This window comes from Mixophyes fleayi, chromosome 2 (assembly GCF_038048845.1).
Source record: "Mixophyes fleayi isolate aMixFle1 chromosome 2, aMixFle1.hap1, whole genome shotgun sequence".
Lineage (NCBI taxonomy): Eukaryota > Metazoa > Chordata > Amphibia > Anura > Limnodynastidae > Mixophyes > Mixophyes fleayi.
Window position 1 is genome coordinate 325,870,643 of NC_134403.1, and position 22,315 is coordinate 325,892,957.

Consider the following 22,315-nt stretch of genomic DNA (forward strand, 5'->3'; position numbering starts at 1 on the left):
CTTAATGAAACATGGCCCGTGATTTTAGAATTTTAATATTTTAATAAAACACATTTTAAATCATTCAAATAAAAAGAACTTATCCAAAGTGCTTAAAAATAGCAAAGAATCAGAGAAATATTATGTTAATGTAAACAAGTCATATGCTGACAGTTTCGCTTTGTAAATAGCTTTCTTTACCTATAACTTAAAAAACAAAGTAAGAGTTAGGGGGGAGGGGGGGGTTATTATAAAAATGTTATGTTAGGGGAAATATTGTATTTAAATATAGTGAAAAGAAGAGTACTGTAGACTCCAAAAAGCACTTAAAGCCAAATAGGCAATATGTATTGTTTTTCGATGCACAGTTGACCAAACTACTTAATAATTAAGGGTTAAATAAATATTATCAAACTCTGCTGTGGAATAATACCTGTCCATTAAAGCCAGTCCCATCTGGAGACTTCAGGAATTCATTGTAAACTTGGTTTGCTCTGCTGATCACCATAGCAACTGCATCTTGGTACTGAGGGGAGGAGATGGCCAGCAGCGGCAAGGCGGCTAGTGGTATGTGATCTTCACTAATGCTCAGGCAGTTCTCGTCATAGCTGTAAGGGTTAAGGCTGGAAAGAAAAAGAAAACAATAGTTACTTTCAATAATAACGCCAGTAGAAGTGTATGTTTCACACATCACAATAAGCAGATATTGAGAATGTCGTTTAGCATACAAAATGAGAGGCTCAGCGAGGTTGGTCAGGGTTTAAAGTCAGTGATAATGCGAAGACCCTGGAAACTGACAATGAAACATTACCTATCAGGAACAGCTATATTTGTAACAATGGATTGTCTGTATCCCTTAGAGACTCCAATAGAGAGGTTTTTTTTGCAGGATGACAAGAATACTACAGTATATCATCTTCTTACAGACTGCTGACTGCTGAACTTGTAAACACATAAACCAGACAAATTAAAATGAACAACAGAGCAGCGGTATTAACGTTATGTGGCTTGAAACGAATGACCCAAAAAATAGATATATTTCTGTTCTTTGTTCTTTCTTAGGATGCAAGCAGCAAAAGGAGAGAAAAAAAACAGTATCTAAAAACAAGGCTTTAAAAATGAAAATGTCTGTGCTGGCTGTATGCTGCTATATGAGAATTCTCTAAGTTAGATTAGTGGGATCATTTGATGCTCTTACCATTAATTGCTAGTTTAACCTAATTCACAGTCATTTGCCTGGAGAAAAACTAGAATTTTGTCAATACAACAAATGTTTGCCCAAGAAATGTGTGTAAATTTGTGTTTTAAAAACCCTAAAATACCTTGTATAGATGTTTATATCTACCCTATCTATTCCATCTATTCTATGTATCTATTCTATATTATATCTACTCCAGAGCCGTAACGAGGGCGGTGCGGGCGGTGCCGTCGCCCAGGGCGCAAGGCCAAGGGGGCGCAGCAGCCGCCCGCTACCTGCCTCTACCTTCAGCCCTTAAATTCCGCAGTGGAACGCATGTGCGTTCCACTAACAGGAAATTTGGCATTTGGAACGCATATGCGTTCCATTGCGGAACTTAGGGGATGAAGAATATCTCTCTCTTTCTGCCTTGTCTCGTTCTCCCTCTCTGCTCAGTCTGTGTGCCCTTCTCATGCTATAAGTGGGTTTCCGGCACCTGGCTTCCTGTTAGGGTCCCGCACACTTTATCCCGAGGTGAAAAGGAAGTTCACAAGGAAGTAGGGTGAGTAGCACTGCGACATGTACAGTAGGGAGAAATGCTAGGTAAACTTTATTTAAAAGCAGAATTGTGTGAACTAGCATGTTGGAAAGGATAATGTAACCGTAAGTCTGTTTTAAAATGATTTGACTTTTTAGCACATGTATGGTGCTTTATAACACAAACCTTAATTACTGCTTGGTATATTTTCCCAATAAGTGATATATTACCTTCTTTGTAACTTCACAGTTACTCGCTGTAATGTCATTTTACCCCGTTCAGTATGTAATTTTTTACACGACTGACGGCTCAGAGCTGGATGTCGGTGAGCTGGAGACAGTTTGGTTCTAATACTGCATCTAACTTTGATTTACTTACTTTCTTTGCCTCTGTGATGTTAAACAGCCAGTTTGTCTTGCTCCTCTATAATGTGTACAGTGGTTGCTTTTTAGTAAGATATACGACAGTAAGAGCGAGGTAAGAAGAGACTAGGGATTTGAAAGAGGAGGGGAGATCATCCATCTCTGTCCCTCGTAGTGCTTTAAACCTACCATCTGCAGGCAAGGACAGAAGTCACGGTTCAGGGTTAAAGTTCAGGTCAGTAGGTATTTTGTAATGGTGCTCAGACAGCAGACACAAGACTAGTATATTTTTCCCAGAACGTTCGTCACTCCCACTATCAGAGATATTCTGTATAGTATAAATCCCTTCAGGAAACTACATCCAATACAAACATCATTTGCACAATATAGCTCTTTTCATTCTTTCATTTATGCTTTTTTTCAGGTTATCTGCACATTACTTTTGGCAATATTGTCAAAAATATTAGAATTATGGTTGCAATAATAATTTCCTTGCAAGAGTATGTTACACTTAAAGTCGAATTGAAGGAGGCAAAACCCAGCAATGACTACATTAGCTTTAAGGCAGCCCACAAACCAAAGAGAGGTGTTTCAATTATTGGGTTGAACACGAGACCATTAAACCTAATATCCAAGTTGCCTTGTATGAAAGTGCTGCTAGTAAGTTTCTCAAATGTATAAGTAAAAGTCCTAGAACTTGTAGATGCAATGTGAAATGTGTCAAGTTCTGACAAGTGCAAGCTATTGATTTATGTTATCAGTCATTTCAGGCTGAGGGGAGGCTGATGGCAGTGTCCTTCAAGTAGGATTACTGACAGGAAGTCTGCTGTGCATGGAAGAATATCTCCCACCCCCCATGATTACAACTTCAATAGCTTAATTTCTGATGAGCTCCTGACAGGGTGTGATGTGTGAATTGTAATTGTAAACAGCAGCTGCAGAGCCTGACGTTGCCTAAGTCTGTACTTGTCTCTAGTTATGTGGACGTAGAACCTGAGTGTGTTTTCTAGTAAACGGTACAAAGGCCTGAGAGGACGACAGGTATGTGTGCACACTTTCTAATCCATGGTCTATGTTTTGTGCAGCTGGACGAAATGACAGGAACAATCCCACCGCGCTGTGTGTGTGTGTGTGTGTGTGTGTGTGTGTATACATATATATATATATATATATATATATATATCATGCATTTGCAAATATGTGTAACAGAATTATTTCAGTAAAGTGCTAGCCACACCCACACATTAGGTTGGCCACACCCACTTGTCAAATGCCCCTCCCACTTAGATGGGGGGCGCCGGTGCCCTGTCTCGCCCAGGGCACTAAAATGTCTAGTTACGGCACTGATCTACTCTATTTATCTATTCCATCTATTCTATATTATATCTATTCTATATATTCCATCTATTCTATCTATTCTATATTATATATATTCTATTTATCTATTCCATCTATTCTATCTATTCTATATTATATCTATTTACATTCTATCTATTCTATTTATCTATCCCATCTACTCCATTATTCCATCTATTCTACCTATCCATCCCAAACCAGTGCTTTCAAACAGAAATAATAATACAGTATGCATACCAAAGTAATGAGGCCAGCATCAACAAAATAACAAAAACACAGAATGTATTCCGTAATAAAAAAAATAAATGTTACATAGCCAAATAGTCAAAGGGATCGGACTAGATAATGTTTATATATATATATATATATATATATATATATATATATATATATATATATATATATATACAGTCGTGAACAAGAATAGACACCCAAGCACCATTTTTAAATGACTCAAAATGTCCTCAAAACATAGGGTGGAAATAAAAACTGTATCTGGTCTCCACAATTCTTTCTCTGTTAATATACAGAACTTTGTTTTTGATTCTGAATTAATGCTGCATATCCTTTTAAATCAGAAGATGAAAAGAAATGGCACTGACAAAATTATAGACACCCTAGACTTAATATTTTGTAACACAGCCTTTGCTTAAAATAACTGCAAGCAACCACTCCCTCTACCCATGGATGGGCTTCCAGCACCTCTCTACTGGAAGTTTGTTCCCACTCTTCTTATGCAAATTGTTCCAGTTTTCCCAGAATTGAAGGGTGTCTTCTCCCAAATGCTGTTTTCATATCTCTCCACAGGTGTTCTATGGAATTTAGATCTGGACTCATTGCTACCACAACAGTCTAGTGTCTTTTGAAGTGTTTTGGGGTTCATTGTCCATGAAAAAACTTTGAAACCCAGATTTATGACAGTGGATTCAACATTGAGCTCCAAAGTGGCCTGGTAATGTCCAGATTTCATGATGTGCTCACTTTCCAGACACCCAGTGCCAGATGCAGTACAGCACAGCAGCCCCAAAACATCACTTAACCTCCTCCATGTTTCAGTGGAAGGTGGTCTTCTCATAGTGCTTTCCATAAACATAGAGATGTTGTGCTATACCAAAAACCTCTCAATTAGTCTCATACGTCCACAGGACCTTCTCCAGGAAGGAATTTGTCTTGTTCAGTTGTCTTTTGGCAAATTTCAATTAGCTTTCTTTCATTTTTCTATTAACAGTGGGACCTCCTGTGCCGCCTACCAAATAAATTCCTTTCATTAAATTGGTGACAGAAAGTTGAAACTGACGTTCCTTGTGTCGGAAGGTCAGTTTTAATCTGTTTGGCAGTTGATCAAGGTGCTTTCCCCCCATATGAACAATCCTGTGCTGCAATCTTCTAGCAGGCCTTCTCTTTCCGGAGAGGAAGCCTACAGTGCCATGGGCCTTAAACCTCCTAATAACTTTATGTACAGTGAAAACAGGAACCTAAAGGTCTCTGGAGAGTGAGTTGTAGCCTTGAGGTTCTCCATGCTCATTGCAGTAAACACAGTAACACAAAACGGGAGAATTACTCTTTTTCTCTATTCAAGTTGGTTTAATGAGTGAATTTTATATTGAAGACACCTGCTATTCACACCAGGAGATAAGTCGCTATATAAACCAAATACATTTAGAGACTACTACTACTATGACTATAATATAAACATACAACATGTTAAAGATCCAAAACTAGTTAAACCAGTTTTAGGCTTAAAAAAATGCAGTCTGCATTTTACATATCAAATGCTGTGAGCTACCTCAAACAAACAAGCATGGAGCCCCCTCACACTGTGGCTACTTCCTGTCACAGGGCTTCCTTCACCCACAGGCAAGTTTTTCAATTTCATTAAACAAGGCTATAGCTCTCTTTCTTTCACACTCACTGAAGCCCACAGCTGGACATGTTGGCAAGTGTATTCATGTTATGTAGACTGTAAGTTAAATGGATTGAATGGGATGGAGTTATTGTAAGTAATTGAGTTTTGTGTATGTGAGGAAGCATGGAAGGCAGTTATTACTAGTGCATGGTTGAGATTAATGTGTTTGCAGATGGCTATGATGTGAAACTTTAAGGATTTTTGTAATGCATAGTGCTGAGTTTGAATACAATATGTATAGTTTGTGATTGTGTGTGATATGAATGAAACTATATGCATTAATATAGCACTGTGTGTACCAAATAGCAGGAAGTGTGATGGCTGCTGTAATGTATGATGAAGATTATACCGTGCACATCACGGAGTTTGTGCGAGAGAGCTGGAATGAAATAATGTGAGACTATACAGTTTAGGTATAACTATACCCATGTTACCTCCAACTAATGTGAGCAACAAACATCACTACTTCAAGAATAAATGAGAATGTACTCATCCGTTAATGGAGCTTTTTGCCCCACTTATGCCGTCATTTAATTATATTTTGCAGACTGTGAAATTTGTTTTTGTTTGTTTATTTGTATTGTGCTTTGTGGGGAATATTCCTTATTATACTTTATTTTTATTTGGTATAAAAAAATAGTGGGTTTTAAAATCCATGTTAATTCAAGGCATTAAGTTGAACTAAACCCAAACAATGAAAACAAATTCATATTAAAATGATATATAAAAACTATGAGGCCTATTTATTAATTATTTGTGTGCTAACTGCTTATCACGGTGTAAAACAATGACACATATCCTGCACTTGTCAAACAAATATTGCTTAGCTGCCCCGATACTGGTCCAGAGCAGCAATAGTAGCTTATCGCGTTCACAGGCCAGTTTCTGTCATTGTGCAAATGTGTGTGCCAGCTTGTCCAGATACCAGCTTTACGTATCATTGTTCAAAAATGTAAAAAAGTACAATAAACACAAACATAAGCAATATTAAAAGCTAAATATAACTTATATATAACATTGTTTTTCTTTTAGATACTGCAATAGTATACAACATGGTTTAGGCCACTAGCATTCTCATTAAAAAAAATCAACATATCTCCCCCCCAAAAAAGCCCCAAGATTAAATTAATAGTATTCACATTTAATAAATAGACCTATTTTCTCCCCAAAAAGCCCCAACGCTAAATTAATAATATTTATATTTGATAAATATAACTATTTTTCTCCCAAATAGCCCAAACATTAAACAATTAGTATTCACATTTAATAAACAGTCCTCCTTGGTCCAAATGGAGGCCCTGGCCATTGTACATTGTACCATCTCCCATCTCAACGCTCCTGCAGGCATCTTTCTATATATATATATTTTTGGTTTTGTTTCAAAATATTGCCTTTTTGTCATAGCAGCTGTCCATCAAGCCTATATAAGGCACATTTGGGTGTGGCTCACAAGCCAGCCTTTGTTAGATGTAAACCCCTATACCTGGGAGGTGAGTGCATCTGATTTTAACTGCATTTTAATAGTGTTTAAAGCATATAGGTCAGTGTAGGACCTGCATATAATGAGGTACCCTTGACGTGGGATGCAGGCTTAAGTCTTTTGATCAAAATATGAACTAATACCTCATGTTTTCATTTTGCTAGACACACACAGATATGCAGTTTAAAGGATAAGCGCTGACAACTTTCTTTCTGTTTTGTATATTTCTATATATATATCTATCTATATTTTTTTACTGTTATTTTTCTAATTTGAATTTTTGTACACACGCATATTTATTTATACATTGTTAAAAAAAATATATAGAAAAAGAAGGTTGAAGATTAGCAAGCTTGCCGCAAATATGTTCAGTGAAGCTTTAGGAAAGAATAAAAGCCGACTTGCCTTGTAATGTTTTGTATCTTCTCTTTGATCATACAAATGGGGTCGGGTTTGAAGACAGAAAGGTATTTGAATTCATACAATATATATATATGAGAAGTGCACTCAAAGAAACCTCTTCAGCATTGCACTGTATGAAATCAATTTGTTTTTTTAAATCCCCTGGAAATGTCTGTTTTTCAGTATTGACCAAAAATAAAATTCCTTTTTTTCTGCAATGGTACCATTGATTCTTATTATCTATGTTTTTATGTTAATGTTTATTGATTAGGAGCATTTCAAATGTATGTTCCATAAACATGACATTATGGGGATTGATCTCCGCAGAGACAATATCGGTTCCAGTGTCTCTGGAAACATCTTGACAATTATGTAATAGTGTAAAAGTTCAAGAAAACCCTGGAACCCTCAATTCCTTATTTATCTCTCAAATCTATATGAAAAATTGATGGTAGTAATAATATTAGTTTATTTGTATAGTGCATCGCTGCACAGAGAATGTTCAATCATTAATTTCAGTCCCTGCCCCATTGGAGCTCACAACCTAATTCTTTACCGCACACTCTAGGGTCCATTTTTGTCCACAGCCAATTAACCTGCTAGAATGTTTTTGGACTATGGGAGGAAAACCTTTGCAAACATAGGGAGAAAAAAATAATAATGCCACATTGATAGGGACAGCATTAAACCCAAGGCCCCGGTTTTATGAGGCAGCATTGTTACCGCTTTATAGTGCTGATCAACCACATGGTTCATTTTACCAAAATTAGGGAACCAAAGTCTAAAAAGCTGCATTTTTGGAAATTTATTTGATAAAGCACCTCCCATTGGTTTGTAAGCGGCTCCAAGGCTGTACTATGGTATATGGAACAGTATAATGACCTCACTAGTCAACAGATCTATCCAATTAAACATCAGTGGGATGTGATGGAAGTGGCTAGTCATGTGGAATAGAGGTCTACCACCAAATAATTTCCAAAAACTATCGGATATATTTGTTTATTGGAATCTGCAGTCCATAAATAATTCAGGCAACTCTGTGGTGAATGTACTAATAAAAAGTCCACTCAGTGTATAACTGGATATCTTATAGTTTAGTCATATAGTTAGAACAAATGACGGAACAATATACTATACTGTAGATATTGAAAATGATAAAGATCGCAACTGTTACTGGAAATTAGGACAATGATGGTTATTTACTATGATTTCTCAAAGATCAATCAGGCAAATGGTTTCATTGTCTAAATTACACTAGACAGATAAAGCTTAAATGCTGATGGGTTTCAATTGATTTAGTGCAGATTTTATTTTTAACAAGTCAATAAATAATCCTCAGTATCAGTAAGTTTCCATCTTCATATTCTTAATGGTGGTATCCTGATGATGACATGATCACTCCATATGAATTTTGGAAAACACACATTAATAGTAGAGGAGTAACAGTAATTGTGAAAAATAAGCCGAGGTTGAGCAAGATTTGACATTCCCTTCTCTTTTTATTTGTAGCATCCCTTGAGTGTACTGGAAAAAAACAAGAAGGTTTCAGTTCATCAAACCAAACTTATATCCTACTTCATACCTCCAATAAAGAATGGCTCAGTGATTGCATTTATTAGCTTACTCGAGCGTGATATTAAAACAAACCACAGACTGCACTAGGGGTGAAATATAGTCAATTTCCTGCTGCTTAATTTCATTGGTGGACTATTTTCAAAGAGATAACCCCTGCTGGTCCAAAGAGCAAAAATTAAAGTGACACAGAGAAATGTTATGCCTCAGTGATCTAAACCAAAGCATTTCCACTTACTAAGCTTTTTTTCAACTAGTTTCTAATCAAAGACTTGGGAAAAGTGTGGTTTTAATTATTTTTTGGCTACTTATCATGCGTAGTCCATATCCCGAGGTATCTACCCACTTTGGCAGAATGCAAATAGCACAAAAAAAACTTTAATAGTGCTATATGGCTATCCACTCCCCTTCAAGCACTGGATCCTCACTTCACTATCTGTTAATGTTTACATGTATGTGTAGGATTCCCACTGTTATTGCAGCTTTTAATACAGTGGAATTTTATTTGAATAAATATTGATGAATTTTATGTGGAAATGTGCTCTAGACCAGAGTTTATCAGATTTAATCCTTAGTAACCACAAACAGTGCATATTTTCCTTAACTCCTAGCTGGAGCACATGGTAATAACAAGTAATAGCTCGAGTAATAACAAATTATTCATTTAGTTTTTCAAATCCTCTCCCACAGTGGTGTAAGACACTACTAGGAGCAAAAGGTACAGGTTCATACATAAAAATATTTTTTGGGTGTAGTAGTACTTCAAAAATACTCAGAATCAGAAATGCCAAGAAGGTCGTTCATAAGGGTGCATGATACCCTCTAGTTTCAGGAGATACCTTTGCTACCTAAAAATGTGTCAAGGCGGAAAAATCTCTGGACACACTGTGCAAAACTGTCAATGTCACATTACATCCAACCTCCTACTACTTTGTGTCACCCCTGCCCTATCATTAAATAAAACCTTCTGGGGTTTTTTTACCTAAAAAATTGTTTGATTTAATCTCATTTATGACTTCAATTATTCATAAACATAGGGACTGCATTTATTACATGAGGCAATGTGTGAAGCTTTTTATTACACTGCTTGGATATATGCTCCTCCACCCAATTACAATATGTTGGATTTGTTAAAGGGCCGTCTAACTTGGAAATGTAGTAAGATAGATTTCATCCTGTAAAGTGTATTTCGATATTAATTGTCATAGTTAACAAACATAGTTTCTGAGAGAAGATTTGACTTAGATTGATCAGAGTACTGAGATAGAGATTTCTTATATTGAGGTTTCAAGGCAGAGTAACAAGTTTTGCTACAAAATAAATTAATGTCACACAAGCATCACTCTTAACTCATATGCAACCAAGTTACAAATAATGACTACTCCCCCCCTGGCCTTGAGAAAAGCCCTAGGCGAAACGTGTCTGGGTATTTGTGAAAATTAAGCCCTCAATCAACAGACTGTCCTAACTAACAATGCATTATATATTACCCGATAATACATTAAATGCAATCTGGAACATCACAAACGGTTAATCAATGTAGTGAGCATTTAATCAGAAGATATACACTTGACTAATTGGTATATTTGCAAAGGGCTAGCACGGAGTGAGTGAAACAAGATTAGGACCCGTTCTGGGGAATGAAAATAACAATATTGTGGCTACCAGAAAAACAACTTATAACATAAAGATTTAAAGCACTTATGTTCAAGTATACATATATGTATCTATTTTTAGCGGTAATCTGATTCAATCCTCTGTAATCGATGCAGGGTTGCAAACCCCCATCTTTTTTTTGCCACAAAGAATAGGCCAGACCCTAAAGGGGACTTGGAAGCCCAATGAAACCCTTGGCCAGTTGTTCAGCAATGTACTCCTCTACAGCTTTGAGTTCGGGTGAAGCCAAATTGAACAATCAGCCTATGGGTAGTTTTGCCCCTGATATGAGGTCAATCGCGCAGTCACATGACCTATGGGGTGGAACAGTGTTTGCTACTTCTTTACAAAACACATATGCATAATCTCGGTATGCATCAGGAATAGGGTTAGGCAACGGAGTCGCCAGCCACACTGGAAGAGAGATACAGGATGGGAACAGGAATCTCCCCAATGAGTGATTTGTCTATTGGGCCAATCAATTTATGTATTATGTTGGAATAGCCACAGGAACTCCGCAATTATAGGATAATTTGGAGGCTTGGCAATGTAGAAGGAGATAACCTGTGAGTGCAAACATCCCACCCATCAGCTGAGTGAGCTGGTGTTCAGCCCTATAGGTCCTCAAGGCAGCGCCGCTTTAAATTTAAACTGTCATCTCGCCGAACTCCAGCGATTTGACAAAACCGGAGATTGATACATTTACCCCCAAGTGTTAGGTACATACGACACCTTTTTCTGACAGCATTCCTTAAATTGGCTGTCAATCATGATAGACAAGCGTATCAAAGAATCTAAGGTTTCTGGTATGGGCTATTAGACTAGAGCATCCCTTACGCAGTCTGAAAGTCCTACTCTGAACTGGCTACGGAAAGTCAGATCATTCCATCTAGAGTCTGCAGACCTCCTATGCAATGTTGTGCAGTATTCTTCTGCTGATGTACATCCTTGCCTTAGAGACTAAAGGTTGGATTCTGCTGTGGCCACCCTATCAGGTTTATCATAAAGGAAACCCAGGGCATTAAAGAAAGCATCTACAGACAATAATAAAAGACTAATGACATTTAAACCAAAAGCCCAAGTCTGAGCATCGCCTTCTAACAAAGATATAACAATTCCAATAGGCTGCTCTTCTGAGCCAAACAAGAGGAGTCAAAGTATGAAATATAACTTGCAGCTGACCCTAAAATTCCAAAACAGTTTACGGTCACCAGAGTAACTTTCAGGTGAATTCATCTTGGTTTCTTTCACTGAAAGCAAGGTGACTTATTCTGAGCAAGCAGTAATTTCTTGTGTTGATACACCCGTAGATTACCACTGAACCACCTCTGATAATTCTTGCAGCTGACTAGCCAGTATCTAAACAAGAAATGGTTGATCTACCTCCATGTGTCAGGTCCAAAAATGTATGGGCTAGTGATAATGTTAAGGGCAGAGTAGCGCGAGATCCTCAACTGCTAGAACTGCTTCACAAGATGTTCACTTTTAGCAGCCCTCTTTCCAAGGAATTAGTTATGTTCCATAGTATGCCGTTGCCCCTGAAATTAAGCTCAGGTAGTAGCAGTTGTTGATTTAGCACTTGACCGATGGCCTGGACAGCACACGGTAGCCGGTAGCAACCAACCACGATGTCAATAGCAGAACTCTGGGCCAGAAAGGCAAGAGTAAATGCAGAATGATCTGGCACTTTCCCAGAGGGGTGGATAGCACATGGTAGCAGGTAGTGAGCAAGAAGTCTTAGATGTGACAAGAAGTCTTAAAAATTGAGGTCCAGACAGGTAAGTTAATGCAGATTCATACAACAGGCCAAGGTCAGGAAATGAGACAACAGCAAATCCGTTCAACAAGCCACGGTCTGGGCAGGAAGAGGCTAATGCAGATCCTTTAAACAAGCCAAGGCTTGCTACAGGAGAAGGCAGCAGTTCCGTTTAACAAACCAGGGTCAGGGCAGGTAGAGGTTGATGCAATCTCATTCAGGAAGCCATGGACTGATGCAGCAGAAGTCATTGAATCCATATAACAAGCCAGGACAAACACAGAGAGACAGAATATGATCAGGATTCAAATGCACACTAGGTCAAGCAGTAACTATAACCAGCATTGGACTGGCAACAGGAAGTGTTTTATAAACCAATTAGAGGTTGCTGGAAAAATGGCTGCATGAGTGCAGCAGTAATTGCACAGCTGATGCTGTAAACTGAAACCTAAACAGATGCTGGTTGTTATTTACATAGCAACCAGCTGAATGAATGACTATATGGAGAATGCCAGCAAGAGATCAGACATGCAGCTGTGCTACCATACAACCACACACATGAAAGTCCCAGGCATTGTGAACTGGCAGGGAAGGAATGCAGATAACGGTTCAGGTATGCAGTTGAGATCCTATTTCTTAACACATAGATAACATTATGGGGGTATTCAATTGTTAGCGAGATCCCCGGAAAACGAGCGCTCGAAAAATATTAGCGTTAATACGGTAATTACTCGCTGAATTTCATCTCGCAGTGAAATTCAGCGAGTAAACTACCGTATTAACGGTATTTACGCGCATATTAACGGTAATATTTTTCGAGCGCTCGTTTTTCCGGGGATCTCGCTAACAATTGAATACCCCCCTTGTAGTCTTAAATGGTAAAATGGAGGGTTTTAAAGATTTTATGTTTTATCAGTAATGTAATGTCTATTATAAATAAAGTTAAAATAGAGCTTTAGGATTTTGTTTTTGAGAGTTGCAAGTATAAGATTATTCCAAAGAATCAAACTGATAGACAATAATAGATAATTGCATTTTAAGAATGGAAATTTGGAGAGAAATAAAATAATTAGCCTATCCTCTCAGATTTTCCGCATAAAAAGAAACTGTAGTTACAATAAAACCTGTGTAGAACAGCTGTCTGCATATTCGCAGATTTATCGCAAGCTGATACCCAGATGTGTTAGAGGTTAAAAGTAAAACCAGAAATGTTAAAAAAAAGAAATTTACTTGAATCCAAAACAACAAAATAATTCAGAAATTATTATGAAATACAACTGTTATGAGAAACATAGTATGAATACTTTTAACATTGGTCAAATTCCTTAAGATATTTACGTTCTTAAATTGTGTTCTCCTGGGTAGTCCAGATATTATCTTCAGAAAAGTTAGGAGTCTAAATAATGCTGAAATTCCCTATAATTGGGAACAATATGTTAGAAAGTAAGATGGCTGTTATTATTAGAGCGGCCATTGGAATATATGTAAATGTGTGAACCTTGTTAGAAATGTTTTTTATAATTTTAATAAAAACAAGGAATTTGAGATAAAAAAAAGTTTTATTATTACAGTAGGTGGTATACTTGGCGGTATGCTTATTAGAATGCACATGTGGCCTGAAGTATATAGGCAAAACCTTTTAAAATTGAACGTACAAGAACATGTGCGGAATATTAAAAATAAGGTAGAGAATCAACCTGTCCCCAGACACTTTTATATTAAACATAACAGGGTTTTTTTTATCTTTTAAGGCCATTGAACATATTATTATTGGCCAAAGAGGGGGAGACATTGATAAATTATTACTGCAAAGAGAAATATATTGGGTTTTATCAGCTTAACACTTTGTTTCCCCAAGTTTTAATGAAACACACAAGATTGCTTCATTTTTATGCATATAACATATGTTATGGACTTGTTGCTGCATAAAAATTGCTTTGTTGATCTTGACAAAGGTCCATGTAAGTACCTATACTGACTAATGATGCTGCCTGAACTGTAAAAGAAACAAATAAGGAACTCTCTTTGAAAATTTGGTGAGTGCCCTCTTTATTTTTCATATTTGTATTGAAGTGGCGCAGGCTGGATAAGGTTGTGCTACACGAGGAGCACCCCAGAGATTGGCAAAAATTAATATATATATATATATATATATATATATATATATATATATATACATATACATATATATATATATATATATATATATATATTAGTTTTATACACTGTTTAGTATCCTTTCAATGCAATGTGTACCACAAGAACATTATTTTTTTTCAATTTTTACTTATTATTATTGTTACTCATTATTATTATTATTATTATTATTATTATTATTAATAATAATAATAATAATTATATGTATTTTCCACATGTTTTAAATATATGTATGTGTTTTGTACCCTTTTCTATATACATTAACATGTACTTCTTTCCATGCTACCAAATTATTATCAGATTCATTGTTGATTCTCTTCTCATCCCTGTGCTGATATTGAGGACTTTAGGATTTGCAAGATGATCCAAGCTCTTCAATAAGATACAGTATCCATTAGCCGAAAAAGTACTTATTGTGCAGATATACTACATTAGCAAACACCTGAACAATCATATATATATATATATATATATATATATATATATATATATATATAGTGCTCCTCATAAACATTGTAACTGTATATATGAATTCATTAATTGCTAAGACTGCATTTCAGGCATCAGATACGGTGGAGGACTAACAGTGAATTTTACGAATTCCTAGATGAAATTGTACAAGACATATATTAAATAAGCCCACTTAGAAATAGCCCATGTATAGTTTATTGTTTTGCTAGAATATATAAGCAGTATTTCTTATATTAAAAGTCTTAGATGTAGCGCTGCTGCCACCTACTGTTAAATGTAATCACAGATAATAGCCTTAGGTAGAGTACTATTGCCATCTACTGTCTAGCTTAATTTTTGGATTATAATTATGTCTGAGAGGGTATATAAAGTTGTGCAGGGTAGGAAATTCTTTGAAAACTCTCTGGGTTTACAGACATCATACCCAAGTCTTCTTGATTTGAAGAACGTGTCTTGAAAGTGACGAACGATTCCAACCTAGGCCAAGGCTGCTCAGAAATTCCCGTGCTGATTCAAGAAAATTTGTTATGCTTACCTCATTAATAAAAGTTAATTAAAATAATTTCTTTGTTAAATCTTTTGTGTCTGTTGTCATTCTTTCTTAACGCTAGTATTTCATCTCTGTGAAACTGATAGCCCGATACAGTTGCTGTGTAGAGTGCCAGGTTGCTCCAGTTCACACTGATCATTACAAAATAAATAAAATAAATGGTAGACATTTCATGTTATCATGTGATGGAATTTTCTATATTTATGTTTTAAATCGACCTTGAGTGTAATGCTGATGGGAGCTATAAGCAAAAGTTAGCTAGTAGCTTAGGATATAATCTTGGCAAGCAGCTCAACAGAGATTGAAAAATAGTGCCCTCCCCACATTGTAAGGTGTATTTTTTAGAATAATAAACAAAGCCCAATTGCTGTGGTAAAGAACAACACTTTCTTAATAGTCACTGAAAAAATCCTGGTAGGGAAAGATTTCACTCATCATCTACACTAAATGACAGTCTGAGTAAACAGTGGGGGTAATTGTTATGCATCATGACTGCTTCCAATTTAATTAAGTTAATAGAGGAAAACAGCAGGTAATCCTCTTTTTGTAATATAGAATATTAGGCTCACTGAAATTTTACATATTTTAATGTATAATTGTCTAGTACATTGAGTTTTACGACTGTAAGATATTCAGTTTTATCAGTAGAACATTTGTGAAGGTCATCTGCATTGTTTGCCTCCGTGATATAATGTATACAATGGCAGGTGCCCATACAATGACAGACCCAGATGTCCACACCTACCTGTCCCAATCAGACAGGTTCAGCCACTGGTTTCTCAAGACCTGTCCCATTTTACTGCCAGAATACAAAGAGTGTCAATTATAGAATATATCCACCCATAACTACACATTTTGTTTTGGGTGAAACTCGGTTAAAAAAATAAAAAGCGAAAAATTACTTTCTACAGCTTGTTAACCAGATTTTAAAGAAATCCAAATGGCCCCATTTCAGGTTAAACAAGGATGGAAAGTACTTTTTTTTGTATTGGGTGGATTTTTTCTTTAATTCACAATGTGGGTAAAAGAGTAGATTTATAGCATAGAACAACTAAACCTAAAATACAACTAGCCATATTTTTTTTAAAAAAGCTGGCATAATCACAGAAAAAAAACCAAAAACTGAAAGTTGTTTTGCTATCATCCATTTTCTGCAAAAGGTGACTAAATGTGGCTGGCTGAAGTATACTGCAGGAGGATTACTGAAGTCACACACACACTCATCAGGCATCTTAAAGGTGTATATATATATATATATATATATATATATATATATATATATATATAGTTTTATGCATACATATATATATATATATATATATATATATATACATATATATATATGACACAAAATAGATACAGATGGCGCTATGACACTGCACCAGGTGTATGCGTACCAGAAGCCAAAAGTTTAATGGCTTATCTGTAGGATATCCTGTAGACTGTAAGGATGTAATCAATCTTCAGCCACCATTGATTGTCCCAGTGGTTACCTCAATAACAGAAGTACACAGATGTAGTATCCAAAAAATTCAAGTTTATTAAAAACAGTAGTAACTTACACATCCAGAAGCAGATGACAAGCCTATCTGATCAGCAATGGTAGTGTAACAGCAAATACTCAACGCGTTTCGTCTGTAAAACAGACTTCATCAGGAGCAAACACAGATATATACACACACATATATATATATATATATATATATATATATATATATACACACACACACATATATGTATATATTTGTGAATATGTGTAAATATATATATATATATATATATATATATATATATATATATATATATTGTCGAAGTCAAATAATTGTATGAAAGAAGCTATATTGATTAATATTGTTTCACCGTGTAATTGCCATCAGTGCGCCACATTGTTATGACGCTATCGCACGATAAACAACGCACTCATACACTTACACATTCACTCATACAAAAGTTCATTTTTCTAATAGTTCCAACCCACAATTGTTTTTGAACAAATGTTATTGAATTTATAGTTAAATATGATCATGTAAGAAGCACTTTATTGAGATCTAAGGTTCAGGTTACAGGAAACATATCATCATCCTAAGTGATCCGGGTCCATCGGCTATGAGATCGTACCTCGCATATGCTAGTTATGGAATATAAGGAATTAACGATCAGAATGGTATTGCGTGTATAATGTAAATAGACCAGTTTGAACTAGCTTTCGGGGGGAAGATTAGTATGCAGCTGTTGGAGGACTGACCCCCACCCTTGGAGTGCGTCGTTTGAACTGACCTATGAACTACAATATCCTGGACTGTCCTGAAGCCTGAACCTAGGGAAACATGCCTAGTCATCTGTATTATATTTACTATAACATCAAATGTATATATATATATATATATATTGCTCTCTGGAACCAGCATTCAGTCTCTTTGACCACAGACTTCAGGATTTATTGACTGTAAGCTGGATCCAGCAGGATTCGGCGTATGTATCGGCTGTACTTATTTACTTGTTATTCTTTTGCTTTTGCTAATAAATCGCTTTGTGAGTTGGAACCACATAAATCACAGCAGATCGGTCCAGCCAATCGGTCCAGCCAATTATTCTATTCAATTCAGGGGTAGAAGGAAAATTTGCTAACCTTGGAGCTCGGAGACAGTGTGAGAGGCTATGGTCTGAGGAGTATTACGTCCGTAAGTACTTAGACCCCAAAGTTGAAGAGAGGTGCATCCAGCGATGCCAGTCCAGTAATAATTTGGACTTGAGCGGGCATCCTTGAGACTGATTATCAATCTTGGGTGGGTAAGGTTTTAGACCAAACTGAGTGCTGGGTGTTCTCTCACATGCCTCAGAGATTATATCAAGTAGGACTAGTTCTCTTTCCACTAAATATTCCTGAGGTACCCGAGTTATGGGGTGGGAGGTCAGTAGGGGAAAGGTAATACAGCTAGGTCCCATAGATTGGAGTCTCCCAATATTCGGCAGGCCGATCACTGTTTCACGTACAAAGAAACTTGAGTATTCGGAGACTGGGAAGAACGAACAGACAATAGCCTGCCCCACAAGTGTTGATGAAAAAAAAACAAAACAAACTGATATTATTAGAGTATATTTACTGACATAGGTTGTAGGAGATCATAAATGACATTGTTGACAGACATAGGATGATGTTGTTGATGGAAATGTATTATTGTTAGCCAATTTATTAATAGCAAAATCTGAATATGTAATCAAATGTGATCTTCTTCATTTGTATATCATAAGAAATCTTCTAATTCCAATCCATCTACATTTTATAGTTTGCAACCCATAGGAAGGTCTTTTTGTAAGCAGAGGGCAAATCTTCTTGTAATCTACAAAAAAATATTGTAATCCACAGGGGAAAAAAATCCTATGAAATTATGCAAATTGCTCTTCTAGGAGTCCCACTACAGAATGTCTGAACTGAATTGTTTGTGACTCCCCTTAGCCACTCAGCTAATCACAAGCAGTTTCCTATGCTAGTCACTGTTTGATTGGCAGGAAGTAAGTAAAGTTTCAGGGTCTTTATCACATATCAATAAATATGATCTGAATATTGATATTCAATACATACTGATGTGGGAAAAGGCTGATCGAAAATGCTATGCTGCTCCATTCATGTCATTGGCCCATTCATTTCAATGGGGTTTCTACATGTGGCACACAACCCCATGGGAATGAATATTGAGGTTTCTAATTAATTAATTTATTTATACTATGTTGGTATAATGGTCAGCGACAAGAATGGGAAAAAGACAGTATAACATTTGTTAACCCCTAGTCAATATGCAGACAATAGCTCCCCTTGAGATGAATGGACTTTTTAAGTGCAGTGGAATGTATCAAACAGTGTCCAGAAAAATGTGATGTAAAAGTATGCAGACTGACTGTGGACACATACAATACAATGGATTGTTACATACATCCTTTTACATTAGGGCAATGTTTAAATGCCATTGCATAAGGGGTCTAACACTGACAAAAAATATATAAAAATATGCTTAACAAAAAATAAAATTCACATATTTTCAAATACATTCACAATGGCAGTTAGGCAACTCTGAAATTACAGACTTGCATATTTCATATGAAAGCATATCTTTTTTTATGAAACTTGTTCTTATTATACTTAGATCTTTATGCTTAGCAAAGTGAAAACCTTTTTTTGAAAGTAGTATCCACTTCTCAAAATATACTAAAATTTGCATGAATATTCTGAAAAGAAGAACACGCTGAGGTTTTTCTTTTTACTTTGATGCACAGTATGTGATTAGGAAGCAAAATGTAAAGCAAGAAAGATTTGTACTACTCGAAGGAGTACAGGATAACTTCACTCAGTGAAACAGCTTAGTGCGGTAAGAGTGTGGAAGGCAAAATTACAATATGGACACTAGATAAACAATAGGGGCATAATTGGATACTGAATTGTGGTCCATTTGTTACCCTCTGTATATAAAGTCTGCTTTATAGGCAATATGTCTTCGTTTCACTTTAAAATGTTAATAGCACAGAAGCAAACATCATGCCCAGTAAGAGCATAGGCAAACCAAGGGGGGGGTTCTAGTGCCTGGAAACTCCCCTCCAAGCCTAAGGCACTGTATAATTGAGGTGGCTGGACCCAGCCCCAGCTTCACATAAAAGGGCTGTCTGCAAGTATTATTCTGGCAGTGTAATGCTACCAAACAGTGGCATCCGGATGGCGCACTCTCAATTCCCTCGCACACCAGCCTGCAAGCCGAGTCCATTTAGGTGTGCGATCTAATAGCAAGACATTTATAATAGCTAGCTTTAATGGCAAACCTAACATGGTTGCTTCTGTTCAGATTTTGTCCTATGATTGCTGCAGTCTGTGACACTTACATAGTTTATACAATCTTATTCCTGTTGACTGGGAAGTGTCATGATGACTGCTCTCAAAGTGGGAACAGGCCTTGCTGCATATACTGAAAGCAAACAATATTTTTTGAAAAGATTTGCAGTAACAATGTTATTAAGAGGGAAGTGCAATTTCAAGGCATGTAACAACATTTGCACTAAGTCATAGCACCGATTCACACACTTGCTTTCATTGCAACCTTGCACTAGTCGTATTAAAGTCAATTGCTGTAACTTATTGTAACTTTGTCACCTAAATGCGATGTTACTAAATAAGCCATAACGACTTCACATGTGGGTTTTACAGACATATGACTGATCCATTGATAATTGAGAATCCAAAATAATTGCTAAAGTAAGATATATTTTGCATTACAGGCTATATTGGTAGACATCGGGAAGATGACATTCTTTCTCCTTAGCAGCACCTGAGCAACCACTTGCCCTAGGTCTGTTCTAAAACTTTCATGCTATCACTGTGTAAAAAAAAGGAAACACGGTATAACATGGAGACTATCTTACTTGTAAACCAGTGAGAAGGCTTCGGAGCATATTGCAGGACAAGGAACCAGCCTAACTAAGATGTGTCCAAGAGCTGCCGGGAAGTGAGCTCTGGTCACCTTCTCAAACACAGAGCTGAAAGTGTTGACATCTGCCATCTTGCTGTTGATGTCCCCTCCTCCCGTATCTAGTATACTGCCACCATGAAGGACAAGAGCAAGAACATGTGTCTTACAGCTGCTTTGTAGAGATAAATCCTAATTAAAAAAAAACAAAGAAAAAATTGTGATTTCATTAGGAATACATTTTCAATACGTAGCTTAGACATAGGTTGGTATAGAATGCTGTGATTTATAACTTCACAACAACTGGAAAGGCGCAGGCTGTCTACCACTGACTTAGATTAAAGGAGATCTTCAACCCAAAATACATTCCTCCCCCCAGCTGACAAAAATGTGGGGATCCCGTGTCTGTGACCCACATGTCTCAGAGAAACCTACTGGAAACTGTAATGGTAAGAAGTGACTATGACAATCACATCTCAAGGACAAGCCTCTTGGAAAAGTTTGGATGTATAAAGCTCTAGGTGCAGTTTGTGGATAAACCTGAAAGGAAGAGTCTTGATATCTGTCAAATCAGCTTTACTGATACATTGCACTGAGTGGTGAATATATTCAGTCTTGCACAGAGTGTCAGTCTTGATATGGAAGAGACCACACTCAGCTCCAGAAGGAGAGAGTTTTTCTAGAACTGTGACATTGGACATCTGTTGTTTGTTAAGTAAGGGATGTTCAGCTTTCAAACAAATATTAGTGGGACCTTTTTTTTTTAATGATTTTCCCTGTTCTGTTGCTCAGATAACATACCGGGCCTGATTCATCTTCGGATGCAATCTGCACGCAACCCTCATGTAAAAACAAGAACGGAACTATAATCATTAATAAAACAAATTGTAAAAAAATGTTTTCCTTTTTTTCCATATATATTTTTTTTTGCTAGTTTACACATAAATAAGAATTTTCTAATTGTGTACATACAATGCATTTTTATAATCTGTCTTACTTGCTCACATGTTATGTGGTAGTGGCACACATACGTGTAGTTTTTAAAGACTAACTAAGACTATGCCGTGCTAGTAATCACTTACACCTGCCCTGTAGCTGGCGTAAAATTTATGGCTAAAAAACATGAATTTAAGAGAAACCCAGGACTTGAATTGACCACATCTGAGCATGAGCAGAGCTATTTCACGCAAGATACGGCACAAATCCGAAAATGGACCAGGCGCACAGTCCATTATATGTGTTGATTTTCTGACGAGATAATTAAGAAAACTTAATTTTTGTCTATAAAAAAACTATCAAAATGTATTAACTACAAATGTATTTTAATACGAATCAAGCTATCAAGTAACCAGAGGAATGCAGCAGTATCAATGATCGTCGGGGTTAATTTTTTAAGCTTACTTTATCATCTAATTTATTTATAAGATATTTTTCTATTACTTAAGTAGGGGAAAGTTTACCAGCCATTAAGTTTTCATACCCCAGCCTTTTTCTAAAAATGTC

General features: G+C 36.5%; 1 protein-coding gene across 1 annotated transcript in view; it reads right to left on the reverse strand.

The window, feature by feature from the left end:
- Positions 1-22,315, reverse strand: part of PITPNM3 (PITPNM family member 3) — a 438,571-nt gene that overhangs the window by 127,741 nt on the left and 288,515 nt on the right. Inside the window, exons 5-6 of the mRNA XM_075196781.1 lie at positions 20,769-21,004; positions 413-602 (exon numbers count right to left, since the gene is read on the reverse strand). Coding sequence (XP_075052882.1) covers positions 413-602; positions 20,769-21,004 — 426 coding nt within the window. The remainder of the gene's footprint in view (positions 1-412; positions 603-20,768; positions 21,005-22,315) is intronic.